The 25496-nt window shown below is 39.7% G+C and overlaps 1 protein-coding gene across 4 annotated transcripts in view; it reads left to right on the top strand.

Moving 5' to 3' along the window:
- Positions 1–25496, top strand: part of USF3 (upstream transcription factor family member 3) — a 43166-nt gene that overhangs the window by 8852 nt on the left and 8818 nt on the right. The window contains exons 2-6 of one of the 4 annotated variants that reach the window (XM_030941205.1): positions 10677–10792; positions 13180–13244; positions 14700–14728; positions 17937–18019; positions 23674–23770. In XM_030941205.1, coding sequence (XP_030797065.1) covers positions 13198–13244; positions 14700–14728; positions 17937–18019; positions 23674–23770 — 256 coding nt within the window. In that variant the 5' untranslated portion in view covers positions 10677–10792; positions 13180–13197. The remainder of the gene's footprint in view (positions 1–10676; positions 10793–13179; positions 13245–14699; positions 14729–17936; positions 18020–23673; positions 23771–25496) is intronic. The other 3 variants (XM_030941209.1, XM_030941215.1, XM_030941219.1) reach the window with 3 other exon arrangements.

Below are 25496 nucleotides of genomic sequence, written 5' to 3'. Positions count from 1 at the left end.
AAAAAAAAAAAAAAAATGATGGGGGGGGGGCCTTCCCTGCAGATGGCACTGAGGGCCATTCAGTAACAGAGGAGAAAACATTACTGATAGGTGATCATATATCAAGGGACTAGCCTCAGACCAAGGAGTTAAACTTTGAATTAGCTGACCCTGGAGTCAGTTTTACAGTTATACTACAAAGCAAACTTATTAATGATTATAATAATATTTTACATTTGTATAAATTTAGCTATACTAGTTTCAGAAGACCATTGTTCGTTCAATAAGCATTTGAGTTACACATGGTACGTGTATTGTGCTAAGCCCTTGGGATAAAAGAACAAAGTTGTTCTTGCCTTAAAGGACCTTGAATGTGTATGATGTCAGTTGATCCTTAAAAGAACTATGAGGAGTGGAGTTAGCATTCTGGAACCAATTTATATGGCTATTAGGTTTGAGGAAATTAGTAAAAGTAATTGTAGATATTGGGAGCCAGATTTCTCACTGTCAGAAAGATATTACAAATAAGCAGGGGGGGAGACTATACTGAGCCCTGTGGTGCTAGATTAGAATCAGAGATGTAAGTATAAACTCATGCTTTTTAAAATATAAATACAGATAGATACAGAGGCATATGTAGATCTATGTCTATACAGGGGTTAATAGACATACATTATAGCTGTGTCTGCTGAGAAGGCCTGGAAGCAGTGATACTCCAGTAGCAATGAGAATAGACAGCACCTAGATCTTGGTTTCTAAATTCCATTCTCCAATGAAAGGAACAAAAATTCCTTGGATGGAAAGCTGATTCTAAGAGTGGGGCAGGGGAAACACAAGATGAGCCTGGAGTATCTTGTAGTACCAAAAAGTAAGGAAGTGCTAGAAAGGGTGTGTGTGTGTGTGCGTGCGCGTGTGTGTGTGCATAAAGGGCACAACAGCTAATCCAAAAGAGCACCCAATGGCCAATGTGTGGACAATTTGAACAACATATTAACCCTAGCATTGAATTGTGATCTGAAGAATACAATGAATCTCCATGAGTCCATACTGATATAAATAAATTATTGAATAAATAAATAGGGGAGAAGTGACAGATCTTCCTTGCAGAATAATTATGAATATATTTACATAATCCTTTTTCTAAGAGGTAGAGATTAATTCTCCTCACTTTGAGTGTGGGCTAGACTTAGTATTCACTTCCAAAAAATAAAGGACAAAAAAGGAGAAAATCATATTGTAGAAATAGATACTTGAATAGTGTTAACAGGAAATTTAAGGAGGAAAAGAGTACTTCTTTTCACAACTTAACTCCTTCGGTATGATCTGAGTAGATAAATACAAGCGTATTTCATTTGCATAATGAAAAAAATCCAGTTAAGCAACAAATAAAAAGAATAAGAAAGTAGGAAAATAAGAATTACTGTAATTATTGTTGGAAAGCTGGGAAAGATGTCATATATAGATCACAAGCACTGAGGAGGGGATGAGGCAGAGCAAGGTGGCTGAATAGAACCCTCCAGCAATTGCCCCCATGCTGCAGAACAACTATCCACATAAGAACCAAATATCAGGTGGCCAAGCACTGTGCCTTACACCTGTAATATTGGCAGGTTGGGAGGTTGAGGTGGAGGATTGCTTGAGGCCAGGAGTTTGAGACCAGTTTGCTCTACATAGTGAGACCCCGTCTCTACAAAGAAAACAAAATCAGGTAAGTGATCACAGTACCTAATTTTAGCATCATATCAAGGAAGGAGACACTGAAGAGGGTAGGAAAGACAGCCTTGCATTGCCTACACCACCCTTTCCCCCTCCTCCAGCCATGCAGAGAGAATCTCTGTGCTTGCGGGAGGGAGAGCAAAGTGACTGTGCAACTTTTCATTGGAATTCAGTGCTGCTCTGTCGCAGTGGAAAGCAGCTCAGGGCAGAATTGAGCTGATGCCCACAGAGGGAGCATTTAGACCAGCCCTTGCCAGAGGGAAGTCATCCATCCTATCAGTTGGAACACAAGTTCCAGCTAGCCCCACCACTGAGGGCTAAAGTGCTCTGGTGTTCTAAATGAACTTGAAAGGCAGTCTAGGCCACAAGACCTGCAATTCCTGTGCAAGTCCTAGTGCTGCAATGGGCTTGGAACCAGTGAACATGGGTTGCACACGACCTAGTGAAATACTAGGTGGGGTGGCCAAAGGAGTGCTTGCATCACCACTCCTCCAACTCAGACATCACAGCTTGCAGCTCCAGGAGAAGAGGGAAAAGTAAAGAGCATTTTGTCTTGCAACTTGGATCCCAGCTCAGCCACAGTAAAATAAATCCCCCATTCTAGACTATAGCTTCTGGATGACAATTCTAGACCAACCCTATGCCGGAAGGGAACCCACTGCCCTAAAGAGAAGGCTACACTCCTGGCAGAATTCGCCACCTGCTGACTAAAGAGCCATTGGGTTTTGAATAAATATCAGCAGTAGCCAGTCAGTAGTTGCCGTGGGCCCTGGGCAAGACCCAAAACTGCCCATTTCAGTTGTAACCCAGCACGTTTCTCATCTGTGGTGGCCATCAGGAGAGACTCCTGCTTGAGAAAAGGAGAGGGAAGAATAAAGAGGATTTTGTTTTATAACTCAGGTACCAGCTCAGCCACAATAAAATAAAGCACCAAGTAGACTCTTGAAGATTCCAGGCTTTGGCTCCTGGAGTGCATTTCTAGACCCCCCACTGGGCCAGAATGGAACCCACAACCCTGAAGGGAGAGACCCAGTCCTGGCAGGATTCATCATCTGCTCAGTAGAGAGCCCCCGGGCTTGAATAAACTTCAGTGATAGTCAGGAGATAGTTGCCATAGGCCTTGGGCAAATCCCAATACTGTACTGGCTTCAGGTGTGTCCCAGCAGTCTCAGTGGGTTTATCCACAGGAGTGTTGCATGACTCCACACCCAACTCTAGGCAACTCAGCATGAAGAAAGAGACTCCATTTGCTTGGGGGGAAATAGAGGAAGAGAACAAGAGACTCCGCTTGATACGTTAGGGAATTCTGGATCTTTCTCAAGACCACTAAAGTGGTACCTTTGCAAAAGTCACAGCATTACTGGACTTGGGAGTGCCCCCTAATGTACATATGGTTGCAGTGACCAAAGACTTAGATTACAACACTTACTTCCTGTTGAATAACTTAGAAAGCCTTCTGAACAAGTATGGGTACAAACAAGCCAGACAAAACAAACTGGAATAAATATCTAACTTTTCAGTGCACAAACGTTGACCAACATTCACAAGCATCAAGGCCATCCAGGAAAACATGACCTCACTGAATGAACTAAATAAGGCACCAGTGACCAATTCCAGAGTGGCAGAGATATGTGACTTTTGAGACAGAGAATTCAAAATAGCTGTTTTGAGGAAGCTTAACAAAATCCAAGATAACACAGAGAAGAAATTCAGAATCCTATCAGGTAAATTTAACAAAGATATTAAAATAATTAGAAAGAATCAAGCAGAAATTCCGGAGGTGAAAAATTCAGTAGACAAACTAAAGAATGCATCAGTCTCTCAACAGTAGAATGGATCAAGCAGAAGAAAGAATGAGTGAGCTTGAAGACAGGCTATATGAAAATACTCAGAGGAGGCAAAAGAAAAAAATATGAAGCATGCCTACAGGATTTAGAAAACAGCTTCAAAAGGGGAAATCTAAGAGTTATTAGTCTTAAAGAGGAAGTGGAGAGAGAGATTTATTCAAAGTAGAAAGTTTATTCAAAGAGGTAATATTGGAGAACTTTCCCAATCTAGAGAAAGATACCAGTATTCAAGTCTAAGGAGGTTATAGATCACTAAGAAAAATTAACTCAAAGAAGACTACCTCAAGACGTGTAATAATCACACTCCCAAAGGTCAAGGATAAAAAAGGATCCTAAAAGCAGCAAGGGAAAGAAAAAAATGACATATAAAGCATTTCCAGTATGTTTGGCCACAGATTTCTCAGTGGAAACCTTACAGACCAGAAGAGAGTCAGATGACATATTTAAAGTGCTGAAAGAAAAAGACTTTTATCCTAGAATATTATATCCAGTGAAAATACACTTCAAACATCAAGAGGAAATAAAGACTTTCCCAGACAAACAAAAGCTGAGGGATTTTGTCAACACCAGACCTGTCCTACAAGAAATGCTGAAGGGAGTTCTTCAGCCTGAAAGAAAAAGATGTTAACAAGCAATAAGAAATTGTCTGAAGGTATGTGGTAACAGTAAATATGTAGACAAATACAGAATATTTTAACACTATAATTCTAGTGTGTAAGCTACTCATGTCTTGAGTAGGAAGACTAAAAGACAAATCTATCAAAAATAATAACTACAACATTTTAAAATGTAGTGTAATCAGATATAAGTAGAAACATCAGAAGGTTAAAAAGCAGGGGATGGGCTGGGCATGGTGGCTCACGCCTGTAATCTCAGCACTTTGGGAGGCCAAGATGGGTGGATCACGAGGTCAAGAGATCAAGACCATCCTGGCCAACATAGTGAAACCCCGTCTCTACTAAAAATATAAAAATCAGCTGGGCTGGGCCTGGTGGCGCATGCCTGTAGTCCCACCTACTCGGGCGGCTGAAGCAGGAGAATTGCTTGAACCTGGGAGGTGGAGGTTGCAGTAAGCTGAGATCACACCACTGTACTCCAGCCTGGCAACAGAGTGAGACTCCATCTCAAAAAAAAAAAAAGAAAAAAAAAGCAGGGGATGAAATTTAAGTGTAGAGTTTTGTATCTGATGTAAAAAAAAAAAAAAAAAAAAAAATTCAGATTTTCTGTTTACTCTTATGTTCATGAAGTAAACTGTAGTTTTTAAAACCAGATAATAGTTTTTATCAGTTTTCTCTTGGCTTGTTTTTGCAATCAGAGTTAGATTGTCATTAGTCAAAATAGTGGGTTATAAGATGTTATTTGCAAGCCTCATGGTAACCTCAGGTCAAAAAAATACAATAAATACACAAAATGTATAAAGCAAGAAATTAAAACATACCACCAGAGAAAAACACTGACATGAGAAGGAAGAGAAGACCATAAAACAACCAGAAAACAGATAACAAAATGGCGGGAGTAAGTTTTTACCTATCAATAATAATATTGAATGTAAATGGGCTAAACGCTCCAATCCAAAGACATAGAGTGGCTGAATGGATTAAAGAGGAAGAAGAAGAAAAAGAAAAAACCCCAATTATCTGTTTCCTACAACAAACGCACTTCTCTTATAAAGACACACACACATAGACTGAAAATAAAGGGATGGAAAAGATATACCGTAGAAATGGAAACCAAAATAAGAGCAGGAGTAGCCATACTTACATCAAATAAAATAGATTTCAAGACAAAAACTATAAAAAGAGACAACATCATTGTATAATTTTAAAGGGAACATTTCAGCAAGAGGATATAACAACTGTAAATATATATGCACCCAATAGGGGAGCACCCAGATATATAAAGTAAATATTATTATATCAAAAACAGAGATGGACCCCAATACAGTAATAGTTGGAGACTTCAACACTTCACTTTCAGCATTGGACAGATTATTCAGACAGAAAATCAATAAACATTAGACTTAATTTGCACTATTGACCAAATGGACTTAATAGATATTTATAGAACATTTCATCCAACAGCTGCAGAATATACAGTTTTCTCCTCAGCACATGGATCATTCTCAAGGATAGATCCTATGTTAGGCCACAAAGCAAGTGGTGATTTTTTATGTTTGTTTGTTTTTTGTTTTGTTTTGCAAGACAGGGTCTCACTCTGTTGCCCAAGCTGAAGTGCAGTGGCACGATCATGGCTCATTGCAACCTCAACTTCCCAGGCTTAAGTGATTCTCCCACCTCAGTCTCTGCAATATTTGGGACTATAGGCACATGCCACCTATCTGGATACTTTTTTCTATTTTTTGTAGAGATAGGGTCTCACTATGTTGCCTAGGCTGGTCTTGAACTCCTAGGCTCAAGCAGTCCTCCCACTTCTGCCTCCCAGAGTGATGGAATTACAGGTGTGAGCCACTGTGCCTGGACAAAGTCTTAAAACATTTTTAGCTGGGCTTCGCCGGTGGCTCACGCCTGTAATCCCAGGACTTTGGGAGGCTGAGGCGGGTGGATCACAAGGTCAAGAGTTCAAGACCAACCTGGCCAAGATGGTGAAACCCCGTCTCTAGTAAAAATGCAAAAAAATTAGCCAGGCATGGTGGTGGGCATCTGTAATCCCAGCTACTTGGGAGGCTGAGGGAGAGAATTGCTTGAACCCAGGAGGTGGAGGTGGCAGTGAGCTGAGATCGCATCACTGCACTCCAGCCTGGGTGACGGAGCAAGACTCCATCTCAAAAAAAAAAAAAAAAAAAAAAAAAAAAAAATTGAAACTGAAATAATCTTGCTGAGTGTGGTGGCTCATGCCTAATCCCAGCACTTTGGGAGGCCGAGGCGGGCGGCTCACCTGAAGTCAGGAGCTTGAGACCAACCTGGCCACCATGGCAAAACCCCGTCTGTACTAAAAATCCGAAAAAAAAAAAAAAAAAAAAAGGAAAGCCAGGCATGGTGGTGAAATAATATCAAGTATCTTCTCTGATCATAGTGGAATAACGCTATAATCAATAATAAGAGAAACTTCGGAAGCTATGTGAATATAGGAAAATTCAACAATATGCTCCTGAGTGACCAGTGGGTCAATGAACAAGAAGGAAATTTAAAAATTCCTTAAACGAAAATGGAAACACAGCATACAAAACCCCATGGGATACAGCAAAAGTGGTAATAAGAGGAAAGCACCCACATCAAAAAAGTAGCAAAACTTCAGACTGGGCATGATGGCTCATGCTTGTAATCCCAGCACTTTGGGAGGTCGAGGCAGGCAGATCACCTGGGGTCAGGAGTTCAAGACTAGCCTGGCCAGCATGGTGAAACCGCGTCTCTACTAAAAACTACAAAAATTAGCCAGGCGTGCTGGTGGGCGCCTGTAATCCCAGTTACTCGGGAGGCTGAGGTAGGGAGAATTGCTTGAACCTGCAAGGTGCAGGTTGCAGTGAGCCAAGATCGCACTACTGCACTCCAGCCTGGGTGACAGAGTGAGACTCTATCTCAAAAATAAAAATAAAAAGTAGAAAAACTTCAAATAAAGAACCTAACAGTACATCTTAAGAAACTAGAAAAGCAATATCAAAGCAAACTCAAAAGCAGTGGAAGAAATTAAGTAAAGATCAGAGCAGAAATAAGTGAAATTGAAATGAAAACAAAAACAATAAAATAGATTGACAAAACAAAATATATATATATTTTTTTTTGGAGACAGAGTCTCACTCTGTCACTCAGACTGGAGTGGCGCTTGATCTTGGCTCACTGCAGCCTCCGCCTCCCGGGTTCAAGTGATTCTCCTGCCTCAGCCTTAAATTACAGGCATGTGCCACCACACCCGGTGAATTTTTATATTTTTAGTATAGACAGGGTTTTGCCACGTTGGCCACTTCCTCTCTTGGCCTCCCAAAGTGCTGGGATTACAAGTGTGAGCTACCATAACCTGGCCAAAAAGTTTGTTTTTTGAAAAGGTAAACAAAATCCACAAACCAAGACAAAAAGAGAGGAGACCCAAATAAAATGAAAAATGAAATAGACATACAGTGGATACCACAGAAATTCAAAGGATCATTACAGACTACTATAAGCAGCTATATGCCAATAAATTGGAAAACCTAGAAGAAATAAATTCCTAGACACATACAACCTACCAAAATTGAACCATGAAGAAGTCCAAAACCTACGTAGACCAATAACAAGTAATGATATCAAAGTCATAATTAAAAGTCTCCCAGCAAAGAAAAGCCCAGGACCCAATAGCTTCACTGCTGAATTCTACCAAACATCTAAAGAAGAACTAATACCAGTCTTGTGGAAACTATTAAGAAAAATAGAGGAGGAGGGAATACTTCAAACTCATTCTGTGAAGCCAGTGTTACCCTGATACCAAACCAAACAAAGACACATCAATAAAAGAAAACTACAGGCCAATATCTGTGGTGAACATTGATGCATCCTTGATCCTCCACTGCACTCCAAACTGGGCAACAAGAGCGAACCTCTGTCTCAAAAAAAAAAGAAAGAAAGAAAAACAGATAAACAAACTCTGTTACAAATTCACATGCAGTTGTATATTTATAGTCAGCAATAAAAATGAACAAACTACTAGATGAATTCAATAAAAATGAACAAACTACTAGGTGAATTCAATAAAAATGAACAAACTACTAGATGAATTCAATAAAAATGAACAAACTACTAGATGAATTTCAGAAACATTATGCTTAATGAAAGCTTTACACAAAAGAATTCCCAACCAGTATATTTGTATGAAGTTTTATGGTGAAAAAATTTAGGATAGGTTTTGCTTCTGGAGTAGGGGAAGGGACTGACTTGAAAGGGTAATGAAATAACTTTCTCAGGCCGGGCACGGTGGCTCACACCTGTAATCCTAGCACTTTGGTACGCCAAGATGGGTGGGTTGCTTGAGGTCAGGAGTTTGAGACTAGGTTGGCCAACATGGTGAAACCCCATCTCTACTAAAAATACAAAAATTAGCTGGGTATGGTGGCGGGTGCCTGTAATCCCAGCTACTAGAGAGGCTGAGGCAGGAGAATTGCTTGAACTCAGGAGGCAGAGGTTGCAGTGAACAGAGATTGTGCCACTGCACTCCAGCCTGGGCAACAGAGCGAGACTCCGTCTCAAAAAAAAAAAAGAATTTTCTCTGGTGATAATGTTCTGTACCTTGATGGGGTTGGGTCATACAGTTGTGTGCATTCATCAGAACCCATTGAATATTATACGTAAGATTTATGCAATTTATTATATGTAAGGTTTACCTCAAGGAAAAAAGTTTTGAAAAATATGATTTTGATGCAGGTTATCTGAGCACCACACTCGAGAAGTACTGGGTTTGACTAACTTCAGGAATAGTTCTTCCATAAAAGCATAATAATTCAGAGATTACTAATGTAATTCTTTGGCATTCAGAAACTAATGCAGCCAAAATATTAATGGAACCAGGTGCAGTGGTTCCAAGCACTTTGGAAGACTGAGACAGCAGGATCACTTGAAGCCAGGAGTTAAGAGAGAGACCAGCCTGGACAGCATAGCGAGAGCCCATCTCTACAAAAAATTAGCTGGGAATAGTGGTGTGTGCCTGTATTCCTAGCTACTTAGGAGGCTGAGGTGGGAGGATCACCTGAGCCCAGGAGTTTCAGGCTGCAGTGAGCTGTGATCGTGCCACTGCACACCAGCCTGGATGACAAAGCAAAATCTTTTCTCTAAAAACATTTTTAAAAATTAAAAAAAATTTTTAATGACACTTTAAATATTTTAAAGTGTATATTTGTATTTAGTTATGTAAATATATTCAAAATGTAATTTCTTTATTAATAAGCTAATTATTAAGTGAATAGGGATTTATTAAAATATTGTATAGTTACTTTCCATAGATGCTCTTTTTTTTAGCATCAGGAATGCAATTTTAATAGAATGAACATTGGACCTCTGAATAATTTTACATTGAGATGGATATTCATAATGGCATTTGGTAAACAGGATGATTTTGATTTACAGTTGTATTCCTCTTTCAGTTAAATTCCTGGCTTTCACCTGAGTGCGGAGAATGTTTACTTATGTGATAGACCCTTAGTGTCATTGACTTTAAGATTGTAGATATTGGTTGTTATGGACTGAGCCCAGAAAAAAAAAAAAAGATTCTAGATGTTTAGACAGCTAGAATTTTTACTTTATGTACCTTAATTGTATGTGAAATTATCTGCAGACTTTCAAAAGGGCTGCAGGGGAAAGGCTGGAACTAGGGTATTGGGCAGATGCTTGAACTTTCACCAATTAAAGATAACTGCCTGTGTTTCCAACTTTTTCCTATCAGAATCACCTGGGGCATTATTAAAATTCAGATCCCTCTCTTGAAGTTTCTAAAATTTTTCTCTACCTAAAAAGCCAAAAACAAACAAGAAAGAGAGAAAGCAAGGGAGTGAGGGAGGAAGGGAGGGAGAAGGGAAGGGAAGGAGAGGGGAGGGTAAGGCAGGGGAGGGGAGGGAGAGGAGGGGAGATCACCCAAAGAGATTGTTGAAAATGCAAATTCCTGGGCCCTACCCGGACCTCTCATTTGTCATGTTTGGAATGAAGCCCCAAATTTACATTTTTAAAGAACACATACAATGCAAAGGTCTGAGGACTGTCTTCTAGTGTCACTGCCTTAGGGGAAGGTCCCTATGTAAGTTTTCAGGCAATCTTACAAGAGAGAAGTAGGAGGTAGGAAATTGAAGGAAAGATAATTTTAGAATTGAGGACAGAAGTTAGGGTAAGACCCAAGTGGAGGACTTTGAGTAACCAGCAGCTAGTGAGGACCGAAGGGACAATGAGCTTGCATAAGAGAAAACAGAGAATCTCCTCTTGGGGACCATCCAATGGCTGTAAGACTACCATCTTTGTGGGAGTGGAGCATTGGTAACCAAATAGGAAAGTGACTTTTGAGAGCAACTGCATTGATTTGCTTTCAAGTGGTGGGGAGAATTCAGGATCATCCTTCGTGGCACTAAAAATGTGCTTGCATGCCATAGGTTGTCAGCCCTTGCCTTATGTGGTGCTAATGGACACCTCGCAACTATAAACATTCATTGATTTTTCTCTTGTGTAGTAAGAAGAAAGCATAACCCATAGACCATCTTCTGGCAGAAGATGATACATTTGGATCAGAAACGGGAGGCATTGGAAGCCAGGAATCAAAAGTGAAGAAACTCTGCAAGCCCTTAGGTGAGAAGGTCACAGGGATTATTCATTTATTTATTTAATTACATGTCCCCCACCATCACCATATGGTTACCTATTGTGAGCTCATTGCTTTTAGGCTGAGAGGTACTTCACAAATGGTAGGGAAAAGGTGGAATAGGAATAAGCTGCTGGACATGGGTTTTGATGACACGTTTCTCCACAGGCTGCTTCATTCAGTACTTTCTGTCTTCCCCTTCCTGCATTCATGTCTACTTATTTCCCAGGACCCTTCTCCTTCCTCCCTAGGGCTAAAGTTAACCTGAAATATCTCACTAACATTTAAAGCTAACATTTATTAAATCCTTATTACTACTAGGCAACATGGTCTTGTGCTGTCCCTGCAAAATTTCATTCCCTGCTCGGAACAATCCAAAAATGTAATACTGTTATTATGATTCACGGTGTAGATGAAGCATCTGAGGTTCTGAGGGTTATGTAACTTTCCCAAGACCTGACAGCTAGGAAGTGGCAGAAACAGATTTTAAACTCATGCTTTTTGACTTCAGACTTCATACTTGCTACTTTTTCTCTCTCTCGGAGAAAAAAATGGGAAACCACACTACTTGCACCTCCTCCAGTGTACCACAGCAGGTATCCCAACTTGGTAGACTCATTTTGAAAGGTTGCTGATATGGTTTGGCTGCGTCCCCATCCAAATCTCATCTTGAATTGTAGTTCCCATATTCCCATTTGTCATGGGAGGGGCCCAAGTGGGAGGTAATTGAATCATGGGGGCCGTTACCCTCATGCTGTTCTTGTGATAGTGAGTGAGTTCTCATGAGATGATGGTTTTATAAGGAGCTTTCCTCACTTTGCTCGCCACTTCTCCCTCCCTCCGCCATGTAAAGAAGGATATGTTTGCTTCCCCTTCCACCATGATTGTAAGTCTTCTGAGGCCTCCCCAGACCTGAGGAACTGTGAATCAGTGAAACCTCTTTCCTTTATAAATTATCTAGTCTTGAGCATTTCTTCATAGCAGCGTGAGAATGGACTAACACAGTATATTGGTACTGGGAGTGGGGCACTGCTATAAGGATATCTGAAAATGTGAAAGCAACTTTGGAACTGGGTAACAGGTAGAGGTTGGAACAGTTTGGAGGGCTCAGAAGAAGACAGGAAAATGTGGGAAAGTTTGGAACTTCCTAAAGACTTGGAGGGTTCAGAAGAAAATAGGAAGATGTGGGAAAGTTTGGAACTTCCTAGAGACTTGTCGAATGATTTTGACCAAAATGCTGATAGTGATGTGGACAATGAAGTCCAGGCTGAGGTGGTCTCAGATGGAGATTAGGAACTTCTTGGAGACTAGAGCAAAGGTGACTCTTGCTATGCTTTAGTGAAGAAATTGGAAGCATTCTGCTTTTCCCTAGAGCTGTGGAACTTTGAACTTGGGAGAGATAATTTAGGTTATGCAGTAGAAGAAATTTCTAAGCAGCAAAGTGTTCAAGAAGTGACAGAGCACCATGATTGTAAGTTTCCAGAGGCCTCTCCAGCACTGTGGAACTGTAACTCAATTAACCCTCTTTCCTTTGTAAATTTCCCAGTCTCATGTATTTCTTTATGGCAGCATGAGAACGGACTAATACAGTTGTCAGTCTCTGGGATATAAAAGTGTCACAGCTTTCATTATGAAATTTTTGAAAGTCGGAGAAGAGAATGAAATCACCAAAATATCACTACCCTTACTTAACTATGATTAATATATTAATGTATTTGCTTTCCGGCCTTTTCCATATATGTATATATTTTCCAATAGTGCATGTATTCTTTAGTAGCCTGATAATTGAAATATATACAGAATTTTCATGCCCAGATTTTAATGACATTCAAATGATAATGTGAGACTTCTAGCAGTTTGAAGTTAAAGCCCAACAAATGAGTGAGTGAATGAATGCTTGCTTTCATGTGTGGAATATTACATGTTTGTGCTCTTGTCATGTTTGGTTTTTTTGTGTTCAGAGTTGGGGACCATTGTTTTAGTTTAAATTCTGTATAACACTTCACATGAACAAATAGCATACTCTCCCAACTCAAGTATGTTCTACCTATCTTTCCAGCTCTTGCTCAAATTCACATCCCCTTTAAGCTTTTCTTGATTTTCAAGCCTGCAGTGATGTTTTTTCTACTCAAGTTTTCTCAAGTACTTTCTGGCTATACCTCACATTTGATATTTACCATTTTCCACATTTACTAATTATAGTACTTTTATCCTATTTTCTTATACTTCTTTCTATCTGCAACACCTAATCCAATGCTTTTCAATGTCAGTTTTTTTTTAGCATTTTAATATTCAAATCAAATGGCTATTGATCAATTTTTATAAGATTCTAGAATGACTAAGCTTTCTGGTGTGTCTTTCTATCCTTTTGTAGGTTCCTATTACTGTAACCATGCCAGAAATGACAGAGAATGAGACGCCTACAAAAAAGCAGCACAGGTATGTATCCATAGCCCCAATATAATATACTTTGGGCAGATAAGAAGCAGAATTAGTTCCTATTTTGCCACATAGGTAGTCCTTAGAGAACTTTTATTTAGATACCTAGGAAATTATTACTCTCCAAAAATATTTTTAGATAAATACAGATTTACTGAAAAAGGTATATGGTTAAAAATTTTCCGTCCTGGCCGGGTGCAGTGGCTCACGCCTGTAATCCCAGCACTTTGGGAGGCCAAGGCTGGTGGATCACGTGAGGTCAGGAGTTCAAGACTAGCCTGGCCAACATGGTGAAAGCCTGTCTCTACTAAAAATACAAAAATTAGCTGGGTATGGTGGCACGTACCTGTAGTTCCGGCTACTCGAGAGGCTGAGGCAGGAGAATTGCTTGAACCTGGGAGGCAGAGGTTGCAGTGAGCCAGAATCACACCGCTGCACTCCAGCCTAGGTGACAGAGACTCCATCTCAAAAAAAAAAAAGGAAAAAAAATTGTCTGTTCTTACTCTACTAGCAGTATAACAAGAATGACTGTCAATAGTTAATATATTACCAAATCTATGTTAAATGTTTTGTTGCTAACAACATTTTCACTTGCCTATAGTATTAATTTTTGTATAACCTAAGTTCATTTAGGCTCTAGTCAGTTTGAATAGACATTTTGTGACATTATAATCCATTAATGCTAATATGCATATCAGAACAATATTACTTCTGGTTCTTTGTATAACCTTTTTTTCTGAGTTTCTAGCACCTTTAGCAATGTTTCTGCTTAGAGTTGCATGGCCAATGCTTCTACTAATATTAAAATCATGATTCTCTTTCCTTACCAAATAGCTGTTAGAGAATGCTAATGTTTTGAGTAATTGTGTATAAAAGGGAAGGTCAATGCTTTTAGTAGATTGGATTTCAAGAAAATTTAAGAGTTTGGACAACCTAAAGTACATGAATACAAGATAGCTCAAATGCCACTTGTCTGTGCACGGGTGCTGTTGGCTGCAACATCTCCCTCCCTAGGGATTACAAAACTACTCTCTCCTGTTGCTTGTGTCTCCTGTACACCCACACCTGTACTGGCCCAGGTGCAGGACAAACATCAGAAATCATCTACTTGGCACATCACGTCATGAATTTACCAGCACCTAAGTTACATTTTGAAATAGTTAATTAAGCTTTTCAGTGATTGATTCATTTCCCAACCTATGACTTCTGGGTATGGAAGAATAGAGAGTTGTAGTTACCTCCAGAAATTGTGGTTTCTAAATTTGTATTGAGGTTCTCTGCCATTAGATTTTTATACCATAATATATATTACGGAAATGTTTCTTCAGATTGTTTCTTATTGCTGCAACAAATACAAATGCATAAAATTTATTTTTATGGTTCTCAAAATATAAAGTGGTAAAAATACTTTCCCATTATTTTCATGTTACCTTTTATCTGTACTTTTTGTTTCAGAAAGAAAAACCGGGAGACACACAATGCAGGTAGAAACAATTTACATTTTACCTGTTAGCATTTTTTGCATTCAAAATGAAATCATACTGCAGTTGATTATAAGTTTTTATGTTATAAGCAAGGAATCACTATTCATTATGTTTTAGGAAAATGTTCCCTTATTGTTTTTAATTGACAAAATGCTCCCTGAGTCTCTTGAAGATGGCTTGCTTATCATCTTCTGATTCATAGTCTGTTTAGATACTTTAAGAGATTACTGTATCCCTGGAGCTAGTGTTTTAAGTGATTTTACCTACCAAGGTAGTCCAGATATTATTCTCCTAGATAGCATGGAGGGAATGTATCTTTGCAACAATTCCCGAGGGGGCTGACTGCCTAGAAGTATAGGTAAGAGATGAGCAGCAGGCTATAGATCCTTTAGGCCTTACAATGTGAACAGTCTTAAATTAAGTTCTGGAGTCCTCAATTATGGGGAAAAGTATAGAAAATAAATGTTGGATTTTATCTCAGATATTGAAATTATAGGTCAAAGCCCGATAAACATCTATAAAATTAATTGTGCATACATTTGGAATTTGGCACACTGTGAGGCATCTTATTTTCTATCACGGACTGCATTCAGGTCTAAAAAATATTATTTTAGAAGCTAATTTTTATTATTCTATAAATGATACCTTCCTTTTTCTAAGCAAAGGACCCTTGGGACACTTTTATCTATGGAAAAGTATGTTGAACACTGGTGGGATATTGCTGTTTCTCAGAATGTGGAGTTTATTGCCATTGAAACTACATTTTTCAGCAGGGGGTAAAAAGTCTTAATGTTGACTTTTTTAAACCTCCTTGCATTATAAAATCTACTCTTAGAAACCAACAAATACTATTATTAGAGAATTCAGAGGAAAGGTAAGAACAGTTTATTGCTTTAATTTTTTTGGCTGTATAAATTAATCTTTTTGATCATAAGAGCTAAGCCTTTTTTATTGGAATCACGTGTCACATGGTGCCATAGATATGTGCTTATAGGCTGAGCATGGTGGCTCATGCCTGTAATCCCAGCACTTGCAGAGGTCAAGGCAGGTAGATCACCTGAAGTCAGGAGTTTGAGACCAGCCTGGCCAACATGGTGAAACCCCATTTCTACTAAAAATATAAAAAATTAGCAGGGTGTGGTGGTGCATGCCTGTAATCCCAGCTACTCAGGAGGCTGAGGCAGGAGAATTGCTTGAACCTGGGAGCCGGAGGATGGCATGAGCTGAGATCATGCCATTGCGTTCCCGGGGTGACAGAGTGAGGCTCTGTCTCAAAAAAAAAAAAAAGCTGTTTACCATAACTTACTAAGAAAGACTAATTAGGTGTCATTGAAAAGGATGCTAGGCCAGGCGTGATGGCTTATGCCTGTAATTCCAACACTTTGGTAGACCAAAGCAGGAGGATATTTTGAGCCTAGGAGTTCAAAACCAACCTGGGCAACATAGGGAGACCCCACCTCTACAAGTAATAAAAAAAATTAGCCAGGCATGGTAGTGCATGCCTATGATTCCAGCTACTCTGGAGGCTGAGGTGGAAGGATTGCTAGAGCCTGGGAGGTCAAGGCTTCAGTGAGCTGTGATTGTGCCACTGCACTCCAGCCCGGGCAACAGAACAAGACCTTGTCGCAAAAAAAAAAAAAAAAAAAAAAAAAAAAAAAAGCGGGTGGGGGAAGAAAGAAAAGAAAGATGCTCTTACTGCTAGATCATAAAGCAAAAAATATATATATTTTGCAAGACAAGTCACACCCATGCTACTGAAAGATCATCTACTTAGAAGCACTGGAATCCTTTGTTAAAAAGGAATGATTTAGAAAACTTTGTAATAGAAAATAGACAATACTAATGGTTCCACTTACAGTGTCTTATAGAAATTATTTGTATAATGTCTTCTGTCCTTTGACCTCTTTTAAATTTGTAACACATAAGCCTGGAACATTTCACAGTTGATTGAGAAGCTGTCAGTTGCTTTGTTTCTTTGATGGGAAAGATCCAACATAGCCAAAGTGGAGAGTCCAGATCCCAGATCCCATAGAGAAAACCAAACCACTGCCCTTTCTTACGTATTTTAAGTCATAACTAATAGCTGTTTCTGTTCCAAAAAGGCCCAGTAGTCATCCAAAAAGGTGTTTTAAGGTTCTTTAATCTGCCTAGAAAGGCCTTATTTGCCCATTTGCCATAAAGAGACAGCTTTCTAATAACTTGTTTGTTAGTGGATTCTTTAAATTTGATTATTGTTAAAATCTCTAGTAATTACTTGAACTGTAATAGAATGATGACCTAATAGTAATGAAATATTAGCAATTCCTATTTGTTTATAATTTGAATGTAATTATTATCAATGATGGTCTTTAAAATTTTAAGGGCTGGTACAGTGGCTCACGCCTGTAATCCCAGCACTTTGGGAGGCTGAGGTGGGCCGATAGCTTGAGCTCGGGAATTTGAGACCATCCTACGCAACATGGCAAGACCCTGTCCCTACTAAAAATACAAAAAAAAAAAAAAAAAAAATAGTTGGGCATGGTGTTGCATGCCTGTGGTCCCAGCTATTCAGGAGGCTTGAGCCCAGAGAAGGGGCTGAGGGTAGGAGGTTGCAGTGAGCTGAGATCACACTACTGCACTCCAGCCTGGGTGACAGAGTGAGACCCTGTCTCAAAGAAAACAAAATGCTAATAAAAGTATTACTTATGTAGATTTCTATAAAACTAGACTTAAAAAATGACATCGTAGACATTTTACTTATTATAGTTATTTATAGTAGATAGTGTTTAATAAGCCCTTCCCCTTCACCTCCCCCTTCCTTTTTTTTTTTTCCCGAACGGACTCTTGTTCTGTTGCGTAGGCTGGAGAGCAGCAGCATGATCTCGGCTCACTGCAGCCTCCACCTCCTGGGTTTCAAGAAATTCTCCTGCCTCAGCCTCCCAAGTAGCTGGGACTACAGGCGTGTGCCACCATGCCCAGCTTCTTTTTGTATTTTTAGTAGAGATGGGGTTTTGCCATGTTGGCCAGACTGGTCTCGAACCTCTGACCTCAGGTGATCCACCCGTCTTGGCCTCCCACAGTGCTGGGTTTGCAGGTGTGAGCCATCATGCCTGGCTATTGATAAACATTTCTTAGTGATTTCTTTACCTAAAACTTCTTTACCTTGGTTGAATGAAGGCACTGTGACTAAGTAGTGTAAGGTTTGATAAACGAATTTTCTCCCATCTAGTGGAGAGGCATAGAAAGAAGAAAATCAATGCTGGGATAAACAGAATAGGAGAGCTGATCCCATGTTCTCCTGCCCTGAAGCAGGTAAGAAGTCTACTCATATCCTCATTCAATGCATATGAACAGACAATTCCCTAAGTTGTTTTGGTGCTTAGAATGATTATTTTTGTTCCATTCTGTTTCTATGTATGGTTCTTTTGAAGTTAATAATTGCCTTGTTTTAATTATTCCCATGCTTCTAACAGTCTTTTAGTACAGTTTCTTCATGGTCAAATGTACCATATAATTTCTAGACTCTTCAGTTTTCTCTTGATTACTGAGTTAATCACATGACTGTGCTTATGTATATGCAACTCTATTTGCCAGGCATTTTTTCGTTTTGTTTTCCTGCCAATGCATGTTCCTACTCCTTTTAAATTCTTACTTAGAATCTTCTAAGGATCTTTTAAAAAATCTATTCTCCATGCCCTCTTAACCCCCAGTAGTATTTAAAATCTCAGCTTAAAGTATGACAGTGTCCTCTAATGGAGGTGCCTTTTTGTTCCTTCTAATGATGAGGATAAAGCACGCTCCACTGAAAGCAAAACAAAAAATTGAAGCAATATGAAAGGCATGAAAAGGTTTAAAAAATAAATTGATATCTTACTCCCAAGCAATAATCACTATTATAATGTTGTAATTAAATGAAAATATGCAAAAACTTAATAAGACACATAGCAAATGGCACTAAAAAGCTTAAAACAACAAACATGAATCTCCTACCTGCTTCCTAACCCCAACACAGCTCCTCAGAGGCAAATATTCTCAACCGTTTCTTCTGCTTTTTTTTTCCTATTATATTTCTAATAACACACTTTCGTTGCTGTACCTGAATTTTTCAATTTTAGATATTATCTGTTGACTTGTTGTTATGTTTTTCCCCTGACTACTTCTTCTTCAGTCCTCCCATTATATTTCTGTGACTTTTGGTTAAATCAGTATTCAGTTTTTATGTTTTTAAGAGAGTAAATATTATTCATGGTTGAGCCAAGGAGTGTACTATTATTATATTTCGTTTGTTGCTTTTGTCTTTGGGGGGAGTAAATAATTACTTCATAGTTTTCCATTTGCTTGATTTTTCATATACTTATCTTTAATCCTTCTGACACTTCCAACCATCTCTTAGTAGAGTTTTCTTCAAGGTCGAGTGTACTACATAGTTTTCATTTGCCATTTTCTTTCTTCAAGACTTTACTTCTGGAACCCTCTGTTCTCCTTTTTCATTCTCAACCAGTTGGCCTCTTCCAGCTCTTCTGTTTTTAATTGCAGCTCTTATATTTTTAATTTCCAAGAGTCTTTTTTCTTATTCTCTGTTCCTTTTCCTACGATATGTTTATGGATACAATATCTTCTCACCTCTGAATAGTATATGCAGGTGTTTTCCTGAAGTTTTTTTCAGTTTATGTTTATTTCCTCTGATTTCCTTTTTTCCCCTTTTTGTCTCTTCTTTTTGTGGGGAGGTTTTCCTTAAATGTTTGGTGACTTGAAGCTGTTTTTTTCTTTCTTGGGAATAAGGTATTAAAAAGCTGATTGAATAGATTTATCTTTTGGTGGCCCTAAGTGTTGCATGATTAGAAGCTATGCTAGTTTTGTTGTTCTTGTTGTGGAACTAAAACATATCAGTATTTGTAGTTTTTTTCTTTTGTGGGATAGCTATTAAGTTTTTTATTTTCTCAGAGAAGAACCCATCAGTCTCCTGCCTGGGAGTGGGACTGGTAGCAAGAGGAGTATAAGCCTGGTTGCTATTATTCTGGGCGCTGGATGGGGGTTGGGGGGCTAGAGCATCTTGTACTGTAGTAGGCAGAGTTTTACTCTACCCCCCTGTTTCACTTAGGACCCTCGTCTTGTCCACTTTTGTGCCAAGTATCCCTGAGGTTGAAATTCTCTGGTTCAAATTTCACAGAAAATAAACTTGTCTCTTGCGGTTTGGGCAGGAAGGGAAAGTCATCCAGCTGTGTAGAATATGTGCGTGGGGGCAGGGTAGGGGGTGGTTCTCACTACTGCTTTATTAGGAGTCTTTCAGCCAGTTCCCCTCTATTTTAACCCCCAGCTCACCCCACCTTCTGTAGAGGCTGGTGGTTCTCAGTGTTGAGCCTTCCCAGGATGTCAAAGGAGCAAATCAGCTTGCTTCTCTATGTTATCTCCCTTGGAAAGGACTTACTCTTCATTTCCTTTCATTCTGCCCTGTAGGATGGACTTAGACTTCCATATATGGTTTTTTTAATTTTTTAATTTTTATTTATTTTTTTTAGATGGAGTCTCATTCTATCACCTAGGCTGGAATTCAGTGGCATGATCTTGGCTCACTGCAACCTCCACCTCCCAGGTTCAAGTGATTCTCTTGCCTCAGCCTCCTGAGTAGCTGGGATTACAGGTGCATGCCACTATGCCAGGCTAATTTTTGTGTTTTTAGTAGAGATGGGGTTTTGCCATATTGGCCAGGCTGGTCTCAAACTCTTGACCTCAAGTGATCCGTCCACCTCAGCCTCCCAGAGTGCTGGGATTATAGCACCCAGCTCCATATATGTATTTTTCAGCCTTTTTAAAAATTGTTCTTTCTGTTTCCTTAACACAATGGCACACACTACGCCTTCTAATTTGTTTTTCTTTCTCCACATCTCAATGGAAGGTAGCTACTCAGTAAACATAGATGTTTGCCCAGGAAAATCTTACTTTCCTGCTCTTGGCTTTCATCCCTGCGAGTTTCTCTGAAGAAAGGAAACCATAACCATTTTACTCTACCCCCCTTGAATGTGCAAAGGAAGTCAGTATTTGGCTATCAGAAGCAGAGCCGACTAAGATTTTCTTCACAGGCTTTGGCCCCTGTCTGCAGTAGTGGGGCAGGCGGCTGGGAATTATCAGGTTCTGCCTTTGTTCAGATTATTGTTTTTAAAAAGAACAGTATTATTTTTCTCTTAGTAGTAAATAATTTTCTGGGTTTATGTATTGGGTCTCTGTTGGGACTCAGTGCAAAGAACTCAGAATTATAAATTGCCAAACAAAGGACTAAATCACAGTGATTCCTACATGAAAACAGTTATCTACGAAGTACTAGAGATAGCTAATAATATATATCCTGGAGTAGAGGTTAAATATTCATTGCAACATTCTTGATAGCTGAAGGAGAAAAATCAGAAATGACAAGATATCTTAAATGTTTATCAACAATAGACTGGTAAATAAAATAAATACAGTCATTAGAAACAATAAATAGGCTGGGCGCAGTGACTTACGCCTGTCATCCCAGCACTTTGGAAAGCTGAGGCGGGTGGATCATGAGATCAGGAGATCGAGACCATCTTGGCTAACGTGGTGAAACTCCATCTCTACTAAAAACAAACAAACAAAAAATTAGCTGGGCGTGGTGGCGGGTGCCTGTAGCTACTCGGGAGGCTGAGGCAGGAGAATGGCGTGAACCTGGGAGGTGGGGTTGCAGTGAGCCGAGATTGCGGCACTACACTCCAACCTGGGCGACAAAGCGAGACTCCGTCTCAAAAAAAAAAAAAGAAAGAAAGCAAAAAAAGAATAAGTAGGGGCAGGGCATAGTGGCTCACACTTGTAATCCCACCACTTTGGGAGGCCAAGGCGGGAGGATCACCCGAGGTCAGGAGTTCGAGACCAGCCTGGCCAACATGGTGAAACCCTGTCTCTACCAAAAAAAAAAAAAAAAAAAAAAAAGCCATTCTTGATGGCATGTGCCTGTAGTCCCAGCTACTTGAGAGGCTGAGGCAGGAGAATTACTTGAGCCCGAGAGGCAGAGGTTGCAGTGAGCCGAGATTGCGCCATTGCACTCCAGCCTCGGCCACAGAACAAGACTGTGTCTCCAAAAAAAAAAAAAGAAGGGTATCTAGATGCTATATGGAAGTATTGCATATATAGATATAGATATAGATATAGATATATTTATCATCTTTTTGAGATGGATTTTTGCTACTGTTGCCAAGGCTGGAGGGCAGTGGCACAATCTCAGCTCATCACAACCTCCTCCTCCTGGGTTCAAGTGATTCTCCTGACTCAGTCTCCCGAGTAGCTGGGACTACAGGCATGTGCCACCACGCCCGGCTAATTTTGTATTTTTAGTAGAGACGGGATTTCTCCATGTTGGTCAGGCTGGTCTCAAACTACTGACCTCAGGTGATCTGCCCACCTCAGCCTCCCAAAGTGCTGGGATTACAGGCGTGAGCCACTGTACCCGGCCACCAAGATATATTTTTAAATGTAAAGAAATACAAAATCCTTTTTTTTGTTTTGTTTTGTTTTCTTTTGAGACAGAATCTCTCTGTCACCCAGGCTGGAGTGCAGTGGCAGGATCTCATTTCACTGCAACCTCTGCCTCCCAGGTTCAAGCAATTCTCGTGTTTCAGCCTATTGAGTAGCTGGGATTACAGGTGTGCACCACCGTGCCTGGCTAATTTTTTTGTAATTTTGATAAGAGATGGGATTTTGCCATTTTGGCCAGGCTGGTCTCAAATTCCTGACCTCAAGTGTCTGCCTGCCTCAGCCTCCCAAAGTGCTGGGATTACAGGCATGAGCCACCACACCTGGCCTTGTCTGGATTTTTTAAAAAGATGCATATAGGCATGTGTTGGATGTGAGTATAAAGGAATACTTTAACATAACATACAATCTTTTTGAAAAAGCTTAGGAGTACAATGTACTGGAAGCATGACACCAAAACTCAATCAAGTAACATTTCTTTCTTGACCTATTATTTAGAATAATTCGTAGTTGTGGTTAAACAGAGTAAAGAATAACATTAAAATCCAAAACCTTTACAGTCTTGAAGGCCTTCTCTGGCCTCTTCTACCACTCGTCCCATATGTACTCCAGTGTATCTCCGGTCACCTCCTTACCGTTCCTCCAATGTACCAAGCCTAGCTTGGCTGAGGGCCCCTGCCCTTCTGATCCTGCTGTCTGGACTCCCTTTTCCCATATATCTGCAGGGCCTGCTTCCTTTCACTTCCTTCCAGTTTTTGCTCAGGTATCACCTTATTCAGGGCCCTTCCCCAACCTCCATGTACAACAAATGTTCTCAGTGTCTTAGTTCAGGCTGCTACAACAAAAATGCCATAGACGGGGTAACTTAATTTCCCACAGTTCTGGAAGCTGGGAAGTCCAAGATAAAGTGTCAGCCAATTCACTTCCTGGTGATGACCCACTTCCTGGTTATGTCCTCAAGTGGCAGACAGAGAGATCATCTCTGTCTCTTCTTATAAGGCACTAATCCTATCATGGGGGCTCCACCTTCATGACCTAATTACCTCCGAAATACCATCACACTGGGGATAAGGGTTTAGACATAAGAATTTTAGGGGGCACAAACATTCAGTCCATTGCGGAGAGCAACCTCCACCATCACTCTGGCCCCCCCTTACCCTGCTTTATATTTCTTTATAGCATTCCTCTGTGTGTGTGTGTGTGTGTGTGTGTGTGTGTGTGTGTATTCTTTAAGGACAGGGACTTTGTTTGTTTTACTATTATATCCCCAGTGCCTAAAACAGAGCCTGCCACACATTAGATGCCCAATGACCATTTAATAAATGAAAAATATACAGTAAAAGCTTTTGAATATAGTGCCTGTTTTAAATTTTGAGAAGATATGTATCATATATATGTGATAAAGACAAAGCTTAGAGTTTCATCTGACAAGTTCTTACCCTTCAGTGAAACTTGTAAACTTTTAAAATTTTCTTGGGCAGAGCAAGAATATGATCCTGGACCAAGCCTTTAAATATATAACAGAATTGAAAAGGCAAAATGATGAACTCCTGCTTAATGGAGGAAACAATGAACAAGGTAAACATTTAAAAGTTCTTACTTTTTGTTATTTTAAAAAATGTTTAGGTGTTTGTGTCACAGTGAAATTTATATTATGATATAGAAAGCTTTTTGGCCCCAAAACATTAAGACCCTGCATTCAGTAGGTCTGGAAGAATAGTGTTACCAATACATTCATTGCAGTCTAGCTCTCTCTCCTCCTCTGTGAGCACCTCTTCTCTTGCGGCATACATAGTTATTCATTGCAGTCTAGCTCTCTCTCCTCCCCTGTGAGCTCCTCTTCTCTTGCGGCATACATAGTTTTGACTTTGAACTCTTCTGTGTATTTCATGTTTGCCTAACTCATGATACTGGTAATGCTAAATCTCCTTTATTCCAATTGGACATTGCAGTTAGGGCAATCCCATAAGAAGATGTAAGGGGGGAGTTCTGCTCAGTGAAACTTAAAAACAAGATTAGGATATTCTTGTGCCAAGACTTAACTATGCATTAACAAAAAAGGCCAAAACGTTTATTTTGTTTATACTACTTGTGTGCATCAAACTGCCTGATCATTTAATGATATTTGATTTTTAGATAAAGGTGACTTTTTAATGCCACCAAATGAGTTCTCTTTTTCCATCAGCATTGGAGAGAAAGTTTCCTTATAGCAGTGGGAAAAAAATATTCCAGGCAAGTGTAAAGCTCAGGGTAGGCCAGTTTGAAATTGTCTTTTATTTATGCCCCTGACAAGTGCAGGGAGAGAATTTCCTGTGACAACTCAGTAGGCCACCTTAAAAGGAGAGAAAAAAGGACAGAATTGCCTGAGGTAAGGCCAGTGCCGGGCTGTGTTTGTTGTAATGGATGGGAAAGATACTGGAAAGCATACCTAGGAGGTCAGCATTGGGAATTCTCATTGTTTACTTTTAGTTAAATATTAGCAGCTTCCCCACTCACCTGGTTTAGCTGGTGTTTATGGCCCAGGCCCTTTTGTGATGCCATCAGATAGATAAATGATCCATGTTGAGTGACCATTTGAGGCACCCCACAGAATGGTATGTAAGACAGAATGATGAGTAGACCTTCCTAATGAAGTCTCTTTTGATTTCAAAGCACAGAGGCTGAGGCAATCAAGTTACCTTAGGAAAAAGGGAAATTGTTGAAAAATGTAAGTTGCATGGGACTCAGAAAAAGCTGACCAGACAGGCCAGGGGTTAGGGGTGGGATCTAAGGCAGCCTACATCTGTGTTTGTTATTTCTGTCATGATCATTATTTCTCTGATTCTTTTTCTGTGCGTCTGCTGTATCCTCTTTTTTCTCTGAGTGGCTTCTTCCGCGTGCTCACTGTGCACGTATCTAGTGGCCAAAGCAATGGCCTTAGACTCAGGCCCTCCTAGGTTTGTGTCTCAGCTTCATTTACTCACTCAGTATCCTTTGGCCAGTTACTTAACTTCTCTAAGTCCCAGTAACTGCTCTGAGCCTGTTTCTCACATCTAAAAGTGGTGATAATAAAATATAAGTTGCTATCTCATGGTTCTTATGAGGATTAAAAGAGATAATACAAGAACTTAGATTAAAGCCTAGCACATAGTAATTGCTTGATAAATGTTAGCTGTTATAGTTGTCATTGTTGTTAAATAATGAATGAAATGTGCCAGGTAGTAAAGGTACAGTAAGTGAGAACCGTGATTATTATTTGGTCCATAATGATTGTTCTTTCATTTCTAATGTCCGTGGAGACTGGTATCTTTCTTTTGTCTCTTAG

The sequence above is a fragment of the Rhinopithecus roxellana genome, chromosome 1, assembly GCF_007565055.1.
Source record: "Rhinopithecus roxellana isolate Shanxi Qingling chromosome 1, ASM756505v1, whole genome shotgun sequence".
NCBI lineage: Eukaryota > Metazoa > Chordata > Mammalia > Primates > Cercopithecidae > Rhinopithecus > Rhinopithecus roxellana.
This window is presented reverse-complemented; position numbering and strand designations above follow the sequence as displayed.